Source organism: Pollachius pollachius (assembly GCF_949987615.1).
Source record: "Pollachius pollachius genome assembly, chromosome: 4".
NCBI classification, from domain to species: domain Eukaryota; kingdom Metazoa; phylum Chordata; class Actinopteri; order Gadiformes; family Gadidae; genus Pollachius; species Pollachius pollachius.
The window spans coordinates 15,270,055-15,284,047 of record NC_136937.1 but is presented as its reverse complement, the minus strand read 5'-3'; the positions used below and the strand labels follow the sequence as shown (position 1 = coordinate 15,284,047).

Genomic DNA, 13,993 nt, shown 5'->3' with positions numbered 1-13,993 from the left:
GGAATAGAGAATGGATGGGTGGGGGGGGGGGGGATGGAGAAAGACCCACAAATGGAAACGGCTTGTGAAATAACGTCAGTGTGAAGTTGGTGGTGGCCCTTTGGAATGACTTGAAAGCTTTGCGATAAGGAAGTGATACGCAGTTCTAGGGGGAAAATCAATGATGAATAAATTGTATTAATAATAATAAACATGACTCTGTTCTTCCAAGTACAACTCAAACTCTTAGTTTTCTTGGGAATTACCGTCCGGTTGGGAATATCACGCAACAGTTCCTGAAACGACAGCTTCTTCTTCGGAGGAAAACAAAATCTAGGTCTAAATGAGTTACCGTAAACGTACGGTAGGACGTCAAACCGGTTCAGCCCGCTGATCCCATTTATCACAGTGTTGTTCTTATGAGCCGAGAGGCCGATTCACACGTGCATTTATCTGCCCGGCATGACGCTTTGCTTGCAGAACACTTCAGGGGTTCACACAATTCCCACTTTGGCAGATGCCTCCCTTCCTCTTTCACTCTCCGGTAGGGCTTCAGGTGCCCTGCATGGCGTTGGTCGAGTGGGTCTCTCACCCCCTGACCTTCAGGTGCGCGCTCTGGTTCCCAGCCGTGCGAAGTGGCTCACGGCCCTGTACCACCACCATTGAAGTCCCCTCTGGCTGCAGGATGCCGGGGGTCTCTGTATAGGTTCAGGCAGAACAATGCTCAGGCGAGGATATCCGCTTCCCCCCTGCTTACCAGTGGCTGCATACCCTTCTGTTGCAGGCGTCGCTATTCTTTCTATTCTTCAGGGAGCACACCCCCCCCCCTCTCTTTCGTAGTGGTTACCCAGGTTGATCTCGCTCTCTCACTTTCTTTCTCTCACTCACTCTCCTCTTGCTCTCTCGCTCTCGCACTCTGTCCGGCTTCCCCCCCTCTTCAGTATCCTCCCCATCTCTCTCACCCTTTGCTCTCTCTCTATTTTACAGTCTCGCTCACCCTCTCTCTACCTCATCTCTCAACTCTCTCCTCCCCATGTCCCTCCTCTCCACTCTGTCATTCTCTCTCCCTCTCTCTATGCCACTCTCTCTGTCTTGCTCTCTCTCTCTCTCTTTCTCTCGGTCTCTCACACTCTCTCTCTCCCCCTCCCCTCCCCTCTCCTCTGCTCTCCCTCCTGGGAAGTTGGTAGAGGAGTGAAACAAGGAGACAAGGCAGCAACGGAAAAAAAAAGAGGCATCAGCTGACTGCCGTCCTCCAATCACAGAAGTTCAGGGTGGAGGTGTTTTTAGAAGCGGCCGCTGAGCTGCGATGTAGCCCGGAGAAGGGATGTGCGTGCGATTGGTGAGACGGGAGGTCCGTAGGCTGTCGGAAGAGCGGCGCGGTGTAGCCAGACGCCGGTGAGGAGTCGCACAGTCTCCCTCACTCTCCGATGGACGAGTCGAGCATCCTGAGGAGGAGAGGGCTACAGGTAGGGAGAGGGAGAGAGGGGAAGGGAAAAAAAAACAGAATGCGTCTTATCTTTTCTCACATCAATCCCTGGAGCTGCAGAGCTTGTTCCGCTGTGTGGAGCGAGACTCGAAAGTCATGCGGTAAAACAGTAGGTGCTTTGTGCTTGGTAGCGGTAGTTTGTGGTGTGCCTGTGGACAGGGGGGGGGGGGACACTTGTGAGTGAGCAGAGGGTTGGGGGGGGGGGGGGCTGCAGTGGCCGTGTGTGTGCGTGTTGCACATGTGTAGCGTGCGTTCATACGCGCCGGAGGAATGAAGTTGGGAACCCCGACTGATGCAGATTATGTGACTTTCAGTGAAATACAGTGAATGGAGGATTGTGTATGATGCTGTTTGCATGGAGTAACTTTTGATTATTTTGTTGATTACAGGAGATCGTATAGGAGTTGAATGTCTACTCAAAACATGATTTTATTCTAAACTATTCTATACACAATATATATATATGTATATTTATACATATTGTTTAAGTTTAAATTTCTGAAATAATGTGTGCAAGAACAGGTTGAGGTGTTGATCCTATGTCTGGATGTGAAGGGGACTCTGTCTGGGTCATATAGTGGCAGCAGAGTGATCCTAGCTGTTGGTTAACATATAGCACAATTTAGCTGGAAGGATACTGTAGGTCAAATTACCAAAGAATTGGGTCTTTATTGAAAGGAACATTCTATTTTTGAAAAACATTCTTGGCATCCGCGTTAAATTCATCAGTTTTAAACTTTAAGAGGGGTCAAATGATTTTAATCTTTCGATTTTGATTGGCTTGTGAACGTTGTTTTCAAAAATCCTTGTTATTAAATTTGGATGTAAAATGAACACAGTATGTTGGTTGGCACCTTGACCTAGACGTTCGGCAATCATATTGTTCGACTCCTATCAAAGCTAGATGGCAGACTTGACGGCTACCTTGCCAGTCTCTGTAGTGATTACATCACATTTATCACCTTCTTGTTAATAACAGGTGCTTCACCATCCCCCTGTTATATGAGGGTCTGACAGATGGAGAAATGAACGCTACGCAGTGATGCCACACTTCATTCTACTGCTTCATCCAAGGTCTAAATACATGTCAAATATTTTCTTCTTTTTATCAGCCTCTAGGATTTTGGCATTGAGCAAATCTACATTTGTATATGTTCAGCTAAAATGAAAAAAAATTATGTAGTTCTAATGTATCATAGTAATTAATATATTTGATATTTAGTTGTGTGTTTTTCAACCAAACAATACCCCTAAATTATATATCTTTAAAGCAAATGGTAAGCAATTTTGAAGAGTATACAAGTCTGGCAACAGAACAGAGTCTGCCTTCTTTAAAAGTGGATAAAGAAGAAGAGGGAAATCAGTTTCTCTCAGCGAGAGCAAACAATTCCCAGAGACTGTGCAATTATAAAATGATAACTTGTCAACAAAGTGTGTGTGTGTGTGCGTGTGTGTGTGTGCGTGTGCGGCATAAGACCACCCTGAGCCTTGCAGAGGCTTTGAACACTGGCTGGTTCTCTGCCTTAAAGTCTTTCAGGAGATGTTCAATAGAAAGCCTTTACATAACCATCGTCTCCATTGAGAAGGAAGAACCTGGCTAGCTTAGCGTGCGCGTTAGCCTCCTCTGGTGGAGGACAAGGGCAGCTTATTTCACCTCAATAGCTTCTGGTTCTGAATTTGTCTTTCTGTTCTTTTGAATTCATGTTTTGACTATGCCCATCCTTGTTTATCAGCCTTGTTTATAGCCATCCTTGTTTATAGCCTCGTCATGAAGGCTTATCATTGAAATTTGAGTGTCCTTTTTTCAGACTGCTTTATATCTAGTGTCTTAATGCAAATAGCTTTTACACAACCATCGATGGAAAGAAAGCATTATAAAGAGAGCTGACCGAAAGAAGAGGGTCTGCATTGCACCTTAGAGAAGGTTAATTGGCTAACACAGTTCATAAAGACTCCAATCAGAAGAGCAGCAGATGTAGACTTCAAGTGCTGTACAAAGGCGACAAAATGAGGAAATATAACATCTCTTCTGCGTAAAATTGTGACCCCTGCAGATGTGCATTGTCTGCTTGCTTTTTCTTGTTGTCGCCCAACAATGACTTTTTAATAACAATATAACGATGGTGCTGCCAATTGTTCCAATGGATCCCGTAGATCAAAGAGACACATTTAATTTGGCATGTCAAATAAAAAACCCTTGAGTGGAGCTGGAAGTGTGATGAAAAGTCAGTTGAAAGAAGGAATAGAAATAGGGTTGGGGGTTATTGTGATAATAACTGTATGAACTTTAGTTTGGCACGGAAATTGAGGTGTTTGAAGTTCACCAACTCGCCCAACTCTGTCATTTCAAGCATGCTTTTGATGTTGAAATGTCAGGAAAACCAAATATGAACACATTTCTATGACTACACCCTCAAAACCTGATCGAGGTTTAACCCCAACTTAATTGCCTTCAGCTTTGTACAATTCCAATTATTATTATTGTTTTATAATGAATCTATTAAGTTCGATCTGGCTCCTCAAAGACCCAGGAATGAACCACGAAGACAGAACTGATCTAAATGGCAGAAACACTGCTGGGAATGAGGGGCTTGTGGCAGGGGAACCAAATGAGGGGATCACAGGAGAGGGCAGTGTTCACTACCAGATTGAATGACAGCGTCATTAAACGCTTAATTCAGTTCAACTGACCTTATGTTTCATACGCATTATAGATATTACATAAATATGTAATCTTCTCATTTTATTTGAAACCACCTATTGTTTGACATTCATAAATGGTGTTAAATACACATCAACAGAAGGTTGATGTGCAGAAAGCTGAATATATATCAGTTATATTTACAAAATGTATTAGTTTATCAGTTTATTCTGAAAATATAGATATGTTATTTTAGTCCGGCGTTTCTCTAGAGTTTGTAGGCCATGTTCCCTCCCTGGGGTTCATTAGAAGCGTTTCAGCCTTGATAATTAGCACTGCATAAACTGAAGGCAAGTCTCCCAAGGAAACACACACACCGCCCTTGAGCCTGTTTATATTAAAGAAGAGGCCAAATATTAACATTTCTGCTGACAAAAATAACAAATACGGACCATTCATCACATTTTAGCAACCGATTTTCAGACAAAGATCCGAGGGGCCACACCCAAGGCCAGGCTTGTCCTAAATGTCTCAAAGGTTGGCAGTTGATTCAGTTGTGGCTGTTCAGTTCATTTCTTCTCTTGTTCTTCTTTTCATTCACAGAAAGAGCTGAGTCTTCCACGAAGAGGCAGTCTGTAAGTACCTCCGATTGTCGTACACCTGTTGGCTGGTTTTGTTTCTACACTCTTTCTAACACGATGGGTAAAGCTGTCATTCGGCCAAGGCTGTCCCTCCCACACAAGGGCTGGGAGAGGGCCATGAACTTTGGGGTAATCCCGGTCGACCGCAATGCAATTTCCTTTCTCTTGCATCCTATCAGCTGTCCACGCCAGCAAACAGTCCCTGGAGAGGACAGAATAACAACTGGACAATAAGAATACAACTTTTTTTTTTTTGGACAAAGAAGTTGACTATGAAATATCCGAAATGTACTGACAACAGAAACAAATACGGAAAGGGGTATCGCCCGCTCCGGAACCTGCCCGGAATTCCCCCCCCCCCCCCCCCCCCCTCTCGTCGTCAACGCTCATTTTAAGCCCCCTGTTCTGGACGTGAGTGGAGAACAACTGGGAACAAGGTCACCCCCACGTGAAGACCCCTTAACCCGCTGGCCGGTTGTTGTCACCACCACCAGCAGTGTCATCAAAGCGTAACGCAATCACTGAAGTCAAGAGCTAACCGCGTTACCGAGGCCTCCCTGCGCCCCTTTTCAAGGAAATCTTGCAGGCGTTGTGCTTTGAAGGCCTGACGTACCAACAATCAAACACCATTAAGGTTGTTGTGACCTCTCGTGGGATGCTGAAGCCGTGCCACTAGGATCCGTCACTACTTGTTGTCAGTCTTCAAGAACATTTCTACGAGGAAATAAATAACCAATGCTGCTCTTAAGATGACATAAGCAGGATGAATCAAGAAGACATTAGCGTGAAAGTGTGTCAGGTTTTGAAGATGTTTTAGAAAGCATGCATGGAACACGGCAGTGGGTCATCGTTTGATGCTTGACCCAGTTAATACCTGCAGGCTAATGACATTAGCAAAGGTGTTCACGGCAGCAAACCTCATTAAAGACCTTTACACAGGCGACGGCTTTGGACAAACACAGTTGTCGCTCACAACTCTAAATAGGGGTCTGCTACTCTGATGTACCAGGGTTCATGGTAGACTAAAGTAGTAATAATACGTTTACGAGCAGTGTCCATGTGCACCAGAAATAATCATGGCTTTTCTGAGATGTTGAGAGGACCCAAATGAGTACTGTAAAATTTACAGTTTGTTTTGCCACGTCTTTCATGAGAAACACTGTTTCAGTTTCAAACACTGTTGCAGATTCAACACAACAATGTCTCCCAATGATGATGAATATTTTCACAATTAATGACAAACAATGACCAAAACTCCTAATTCCAGTCAGGAAGTGTGGCTCTGACCCCACACTTCCTGACTGGAATTAAGAAGGAGGAAGGAAGGGTTATTAGCAAGGGCATTATACAAAACTAGTACTTTTATCACCATTGTTCTTACTTTGCCAAGTTGCGCTTCATCGGTCGTGCTCGCCAATAACAAAAAAACAAAGTAACGAGCAGCAGACTGCTCTCAGCCCTGTGTGACGGCTGGGTGGTGTCAAGAACTAGGGCCGATCTCCGCCGCTTGGCACCTGGTCACCGAGGGGCCTCTTGGCTGACCTGCTCCATATCCACCTTCTCATGCTCTCTCTCTCTCTCTCTCTCTCTCTCTCTCTCTCTCTCTCTCTCTCTCTCTCTCTCCTATCTGTGTCCCTCTCTGTCTGTCTCTATCTGTTTCTCGTTTTCTCTCTCTCTTTCTCTCTCTGTCTTTCCCTGTCTCTCTTTCTGTCTCTCTTTCTCTATTGCTGTCTTTATGTATTTTTAGCTCCGTCTCTCTCCATCTGTTTTTCTCTGTCTCTCTCTCTGTCTCTGACCCTTTCCCACCGGTGGGTGCACTTCAGACCCAGTACACCTCAGCCCAGTAGTGAGGGTGTGGTATAGCCCAGCTCAGTTACGGCTCGTGTTTCCATCGCCGACAGTACCCTTATGGCAGGGCGGGGTTTAAGCCATATCAAAAAGCAACAATGTAGCACGTCCAAGAAGGACAGCAAACTTTTGCGCGACATTTCCTTCAATAAACAAAGCTTTATTGAAGGAATATAAACGAAATGCGCCATATCACTCTATCTGTCTCTGTTTCTCTGTGTCTTTCTCACTTGATCCGCTTTGCCCTAGTTTCACACTTTCAACCATCTCGACTTATGGTACAGTGATGAGGTTCTGTTATAGTCTTTAAGTGTCCCCGGCTCTCTTGTCAACTTGTACATGGTGCTGAGCAGTGAATAGGTGCCAAGAGTAAGGCAGTGGGCTGCTGTCCTGTTTCAATTCCATTTGGTACGATTCAGCTCATTTCCTATTTGTTCCTTAAGAAGCTTTGATTACTATCTGTATACATTCCATTTAAGTATTCCAATATTTTTGATAATTTTTCTAATACTATCTTAATTCGGCAGTGACTTCAGATGAGATTGACCATTGATTGTTTGTTTGTGCCCAGTAGTTTGTCAGAACAGCGGTGGTAGGGACACAGTGCTTTCCTTGAGTGGAGGTATCCGGTGTGGTCGCGGACCGTGCTGCATGGGGGGGTGTGGCCCCGGGCTCCGCGAGCGACGTCATGAAGCCCTTCGGCTCTGCGTGGCAACGCCCTCTTTTTAACTGCACCAAAACACACACTATACACACCCCCTTTTGGTGTTGGTTCCAGTTTGATCCAGTTAAAAGAACAGCAGACACCGTCGGTGTTCAAACTCAGTGGAATTACGAAAAGATCTGCATTGCTCCGCTGAGACGTGGCTATTGATTGAAGGAGGACACACACGCAGAGGAATCAGCCCTGTGTGTGTGTGTGTGTCTGTGTGTCTGTGTGTGTGTGTGTGTGTGTGTGTGTCTGTGTGTGTGTGTGAGTGACAGGTGCTGTGGCGCATTATGATTTAATTTTTTTTACCCTTTGCGATGACATCATCTCCGTAGTAACAGCGGCATCACTGAGCTCACGCTAGCGATCCGTCAAGGTGACAGCGGCGGGAATGACAGGGTGAGATGAAGGATCCAATGCATTAATTCTAGCACGCCACACTCCCTCCGGTAGCCAATCAGCAGCCTGGAGACGAGGGGTGGGTTGGGATGAATGACACATGCAGCATGTGTTTATAAAGCAGACTGGGGGGCACGTGTTGGGGAATGACGGGGGGGGGGGGGGGGGCACTGTGGTCCTGTCTCTGTCTCTCTCGGGTCATTGTCTGTCTGTCAGTCTGCCAGCCTCAGTCTGTCTGTCTGTCTGTCTGTCTGTCTGTCTGTCTGTCTGTCTGTCTGTCTGTCTGTCTGTCTGTCTGTCTGTCTGTCTGCCAGTCTCTGTCTGTGTCTCTCTCTCTTTCACTTGTCTGTCTTTTTCTCTCTTTCGCACTCTGCGGGCAACCGACAATCTCATCTGACAGCCCCAAGGTGGTACGCTCAAAGCACCAAAACAAGATTTCCCCCCCCCCCCCCCCCATCTTGCTCTTCCTCCTCCTCCTCCTCCTCACCCCTTTATCCTCTCCTCCCATTTCTTTCTGCTGGTGGGGGGTGGGGGAGACACGGAGAGAGAGAGAGAGATAGAGAGAGAGAGAGAGAGAGAGAGGAGCGTGCTTGCCTCAGTGCTCTGTGGTGGCTGGGCTCGGCTCTTTGTCAGCGGCGGGTAGACTGAGACGTATAGCATGTCTGCGGCGGGGGAAACCAACAGCGCAGTGAAGCCATGAAAGCCCAGCGTGAGAGGCTGAGAATCCCAGGGCTGACGCTAGAGTGAGTATTTGTGTTTGGCTCTCTCTCTCTTAATGGGAAGCAGGTGGTGTTGAACGGTGAATCCTCTGCGGTAGCATCTCTCCTCTCTCTCTCCGTCTCTCTCTCTCTCTCTCTCTCTCTGTCCCTCTGCTGTTTTCATTTCTCCCATCCTCAGAGCTCAGCGCAGTGTTAGCATTAGCCGTAGCATCCCTTTCTAGCGGAGGGAAGTCTTGATGATTTTAGGAATCCTTTGTACCCTGCTTCCCAAGACTGGGATGACAGTGTCCATTATGCATGATCGCATGCGTTTGTGTGTGTATGTTTACAAAAAATGTGAATACTAGATAAAGATAGAAGAGGGAGCCGAGGTGATTATCTGCTTATATGGAAATGCATGCAGCAGATGCATGACTGACATGTTTGTTTTGGTAGGGGCTGACAGCAGGCACGCACATGAAACGTGTTCCACAACGCATTAGAGCTCCTCTGCTGTGGAATACCCTTTGCCTGGATTGGCACACGAATGGCGATGCTGGCCTCTGTTTAGAACTAGTTTTTAGTTTATTTAGCCTGTTTTTATTTCAGACATAAACAAGTATTAGTCTGTAGCCCGTAGAAGGAGGAGCCTCATGTGTGTATGTTGATTACAATATGGGGTAACCGTGACGACTGAAATGTATTCTAATGAATTCATTTGTGTCCGATCATGGAGATTTTGTTATGGTTATCATTTTCGTTTTGTGTTTGAATAATTAAAAAAATTCAGAGCAGACGCAGCTTAAACAATAGAAACCAAATCCATTGAAAGTTGTTGACGTTTTCACACAAGGAGAATTGAAATTGATGTAAAAAAAAAAAAGCATAGCTATCATTCAAATACATTTAGCATCGTACTTTCAGTTTGAAGTGGGCCGTGTGTACGGACGACCTTTCAGCGATTCATCAATCGATATATCGATTTGATGAATCATTAGAAAGTCTTTCAGCCGAACCTCTACACGAAACAACCCTGCTGTAGTAGACAGAAACAGCCCTGATAATAACACCCAGCCTTCTGCACGCGGTGGTCGGGCGTACGGTTTATGTACGCCATACGTAAAGGGATGGCTATTTACCAGCACTTTACCGTTTAACTTCCAGCCTGACCCCCCGGAGCTTGAGCCCCACCCCCACTAGCCCCTGCAGCCCGTGCAGTCCCCTCCACGCGTTCCACTTCTGGAGGTAAGCCCACCACAAGCCCTCCGGTGGGGGGGGGGGGGGGGGGGGGGGGGGGGTTCGTTGTTGATCAAAGTGTTGTCGTCCACCTGCTCTGTTTTGTGTGTGTGTGAAGTGCTCCTGGGTTGTGGGAGAGGTACAGACCTGGCAGATAACGGGTTTGTTTTGCTTGATGTGTTGGTCTTTAATTTGTCTGTTCTGGGAAAAAATAAAGTCAACCACTTCGGTGGAATCCTTCCATTTACTTTTTTTATTTGCTATAGCTGTGATCGTCCCCAAATTGGTTGCTGGCATTGAAATTGAGTTTGGAGGAAAGAGGACACACTGAGGCTTATATAATCCTCTGCCGCCCCCCCCCCCCAACACACACACTCACACACACACACACACACACACACACACACACACACACACACACACACACACACACACACACACACACACACACACACAAACCACCCAACCCCCATCTGTGATTTGGGCTTACGCTCCTCTTTCATGTGTTAAGTAGGATTTCCAACACATCAAAGTGGCCAATGCTCACCAAATCTGTTTGAATACGGAGAGGATAAAATGGACTTGATTTGATTAAAAGTCCATCAGAAATAAATGGTCTTACGTCTGCTCCTCGTTATCTGCCGTGTCTTAACGAGGGCTGATGTATAATTGGGGGGACGCGGTTCTTAATTTCATGGCTTTCGCCGTCGCTACATGACGCGTGACGCGGTGGGAGCTCTTGTGAAAGAGCTGAATGACTGAAACCACCAGCTACTGGGGAGTGGGACGTTCCCGCTAATTCCCCCCCATGGGTGAATCACGTTGTGTCACAGAGTCACGTTGTCCGGTCTGGCTCCACTGTTACAGCATGGCGTGAAGAACACGGGGGGAGGGGCCCCATGATCCACGGGCAATCCATAAGAACATGATTATGTGCTTTAGATAAAAGTATTGCCAAATGGCATATATTTATTCATATATTTAGTATCTATGATCAATCTGCTAAAAGAAATGTCCTCTCTTAATACATGATTTCTAATAGTTAGTCTTACGTTGACCTGATCTGATATTGAAATAATAGATAAAAAGACCTTTTTTTCAAGCCCAATTTCAGATTTAGGCTTTTGGTCAATCTTTGGTGCAACCAAGAAGTATTTCCATGGTCTGAGATTCCTTTCATCACATTCTTTTTCACTGATTTTCTCAAAGCATCAAGTCTGCAATTTAAGCGATAATCCTGAATTTGGTGTGGAGTCGCCATTGGACTGGGTACATTGTTCCCTGGCCGTGGTCTAAGCAGATGTAATTGCACCATTCAGTGTTTGTTCATTCCTGGTTCCTGTTGTTCTGTACCCTTGCAGTGGTTGTTTCACTTACTTTCTTTGTAGCATATGCAGCTATCTTTTGCATTGTTCTTAAGTCCTTGGTGCTTGTTTTGCAGTTTTCCCTTGCTGTTAACACACACTTTCACCAGCCAAATGGCTTACTCGGTGACCTTGAACTTGTGTGTGTGTGTGTGCGTGTGTGTGTGTGTGTGTCCAGGGGTGAGGGGGGTACCCGTCTGCTGCTGTACCCGTCTGTCCGACCCAGGTGTGTTCCTGCCTGTCTGAGCTATTACACTAGTTTCATTTTGCAATGCATCTGCGTCATGACTTCTAAGAAGCAGACACTGTGAGGGTGATGATGCAGCTATGGGGCTATCGTTGCGGACCGCGAAGCAAAAGGTCCCTTCAGTATTTTTAGAAGCAAAGCGGTACAGTACTCTTCACCTTTTTGGCAATCTGTGAGAATGACTTTAGTTTCCAGTTGTTTGGACAGTGTACTTGGTCATGATGGATTACTTGGGAAGAAGCACAGGGTTTCTTATCTCAAGCCTCACAGTACTTTATCTTGATGAAATAAAACGGACACTAGGAATATGTATCTACCTAAAAAAAAATTGTGTTATTGCGGTAGCATATGCACTTTATGCAAGAACTGCCTTCTTTACCAGAGAAGATGCTTTCGAGGATTTATTTTAAAATTTGTAGTGATATAGTGGTAAATGACTGCATGACTGAATTAATGCCTTCAGATTCAATACATGGGCGCTGTTTATTTTATTATTCATACCTTCTTATTAGATGATTTGTGAGTGCATCCGTGGTTAAAGGTTTGTATCCTCATTATGTACAAAAATAATTAAAATACTAATAGGCCACTCCAGTTTGATCATTAATAGATGATGAAATATCGCAACTCCAGCCTAACTCGGTTTGGTACGCACTAAGTATCCTATGTCAAATGCCAGCATATCAAGTACCTATGCATTTGAAATGAATGGAAGGAGGGATGGATGGATGGATATTTTTTTAAATGTATTCTATAGGCTTCATATGAATAGTCCTGATGCAAAGCTGTCCAGTCACATCTTCTCTCTGGATTAAAGCCATATTTACTATCATCTAATTAGTTTAATGAATATTTTCCTCTATACCTTGTTAAGACCTAGAATACATTAACAAGTATGAATGCATGGAGGGAGTCCACATTTGGTTGTCTACATTAAATCAGTCTTCTATAACTAACGCCGAGTCGTCTATTATTTTCCACTCATCCTTTCAGCTCACCAGATCGCAATCTTCAATTTGCATACATTTGTACTGGACCCAGATTGGTTCCACAGATGTGATGTCACAAATTGTGCCCAAAAGGCAGCCAACCTAGATTTCACTGAAAACAACAAAACAGTTTCCCTCTGCTGGTGAATATATGAAGAAGAAGATATAAAGATTATGATCCAGCGAAAAGTGGAGCAGTTATAATTTATACAGTCAAGGTCATGCTTCTTTCATTTATTAATTCATCCCTTTTGAGGTGGAAAGGTCTTAAAATAAGGAAAGCTGTGACCGGTTCAGAGTCTATATTATTTAGAGTCCTCTTCGCTGTTGCAGAGAGATGATGTCTGGTGGAGAGAGCTTGGTGGACACCCTGATATGGTAGCAGGCCTTGTGCCCTGACATGCTTGTTAATTATATTTTATAGTCTTGGCTGAGGTGGTAGTGGAACATGTTGGTGTCAGGGTTGTTTTGCTGGTGTACCGTTTCAGGAGGTCTGGTGCATCAGTTAACCTGCTGCATCAGGAGCAGCTGGTTAACTTATCGCAATTGTTTTAATCAGTCCTATTCTAAGATTAAAATTGTAACATTGCACCAATTGTCTGAAACATTGACACAACGTTGAGGATCATATGATGTGATCCTAAATCCTGAATGCGAGCAATTGATTTCTTCATGTATTGGTAGCGTGTGTAGTGTAAGTACAGACCGCACAAAATGTATTCCAAAAATTCAGTTTGAAGAGTTGTTGCTGAGACAGTCTGCAATAGAATAGTTTTATTTACCGTACATGTATGACTCCTTCTCTTCCCTGATGGTGTGGACTGGCTTTGCCCCCCAGCCCCAACATGGCCATTGTAAAAACTTTACAAGTTGACCACTTATCTAGTTACGACCCATCCTGTTTTATCATCACAGTGCTCCTCTGGCTCCCCAGACGCCAGCTTAAACAACAATGAACATGTTGTCTCTCCTTCTTCTGTTTGGCGTATTCAACTCACGCGATCGATGGCCCACTTTGTGGGGTTTCAACTATTGTCACCGTTTCACAGGGGGAGTATAGTGCCTTGTTAGGCTCATCAGTCGAGGTTTGTTGGGTTTTCAATACATTGTTTGGTGTGAATTGTACACACACACACTCACACTCACTCACTCTAAGATATTAAATGGATTTATTTTGCAATACATCTGTGATTCTGTCTCATAACTTATTCACACACACACACACATGTCTAAGCTATTACTCTTGGATTATTTTGCAATACTTCTGTGTCATAACTTATTCTCACACACACACACACACACACACATCCAAGCTATTACAGTTGTTTTATTTTGCAATACATCTGCGATTCTGTGTCATAGCTTATTCACAAACACACACACTCACTCACACACTCATGGAAAAGCCCATTTCAAATATAAGAGCTGCTTAATACTCCAGACCTAAGCGTTGTATGCAGGGGTGCCAGACTGTAGGAAGGCTGTGTCTGCTGATGATGCAGCAGCATTCTGACTCACCGTCCCCCCCCCTCCCTGGATGTGAAATGGAAGATGCCTGTTACATGATACAGAGCATGTGGGGCAGCAGAGGTAGCCGCGATGTCAAAAGAGTTTGGGGCTTCAGTCCCACGGCGCGGGACGGCAACACAACGTGAGAAGCTAGAGGAGGGGGTCCTATCCTCAGCAACACCGGAGACGGCTCGCTCACGTCGGCCGCGCGCTTCTCTGAGACCCCTCCTCCCCCACGGATTTACTT

At 45.1% G+C, this 13,993-nt stretch overlaps 1 protein-coding gene across 2 annotated transcripts in view; it reads left to right on the top strand.

Annotated features, from left to right (window-relative positions):
- mast4 (microtubule associated serine/threonine kinase family member 4) overlaps positions 1–13,993 on the top strand; it is a 65,677-nt gene that overhangs the window by 19,935 nt on the left and 31,749 nt on the right. For both annotated transcript variants that reach the window (XM_079734945.1, XM_079734944.1), the window contains exon 4: positions 4,710–4,741. In XM_079734945.1, coding sequence (XP_079591071.1) covers positions 4,710–4,741 — 32 coding nt within the window. The remainder of the gene's footprint in view (positions 1–4,709; positions 4,742–13,993) is intronic.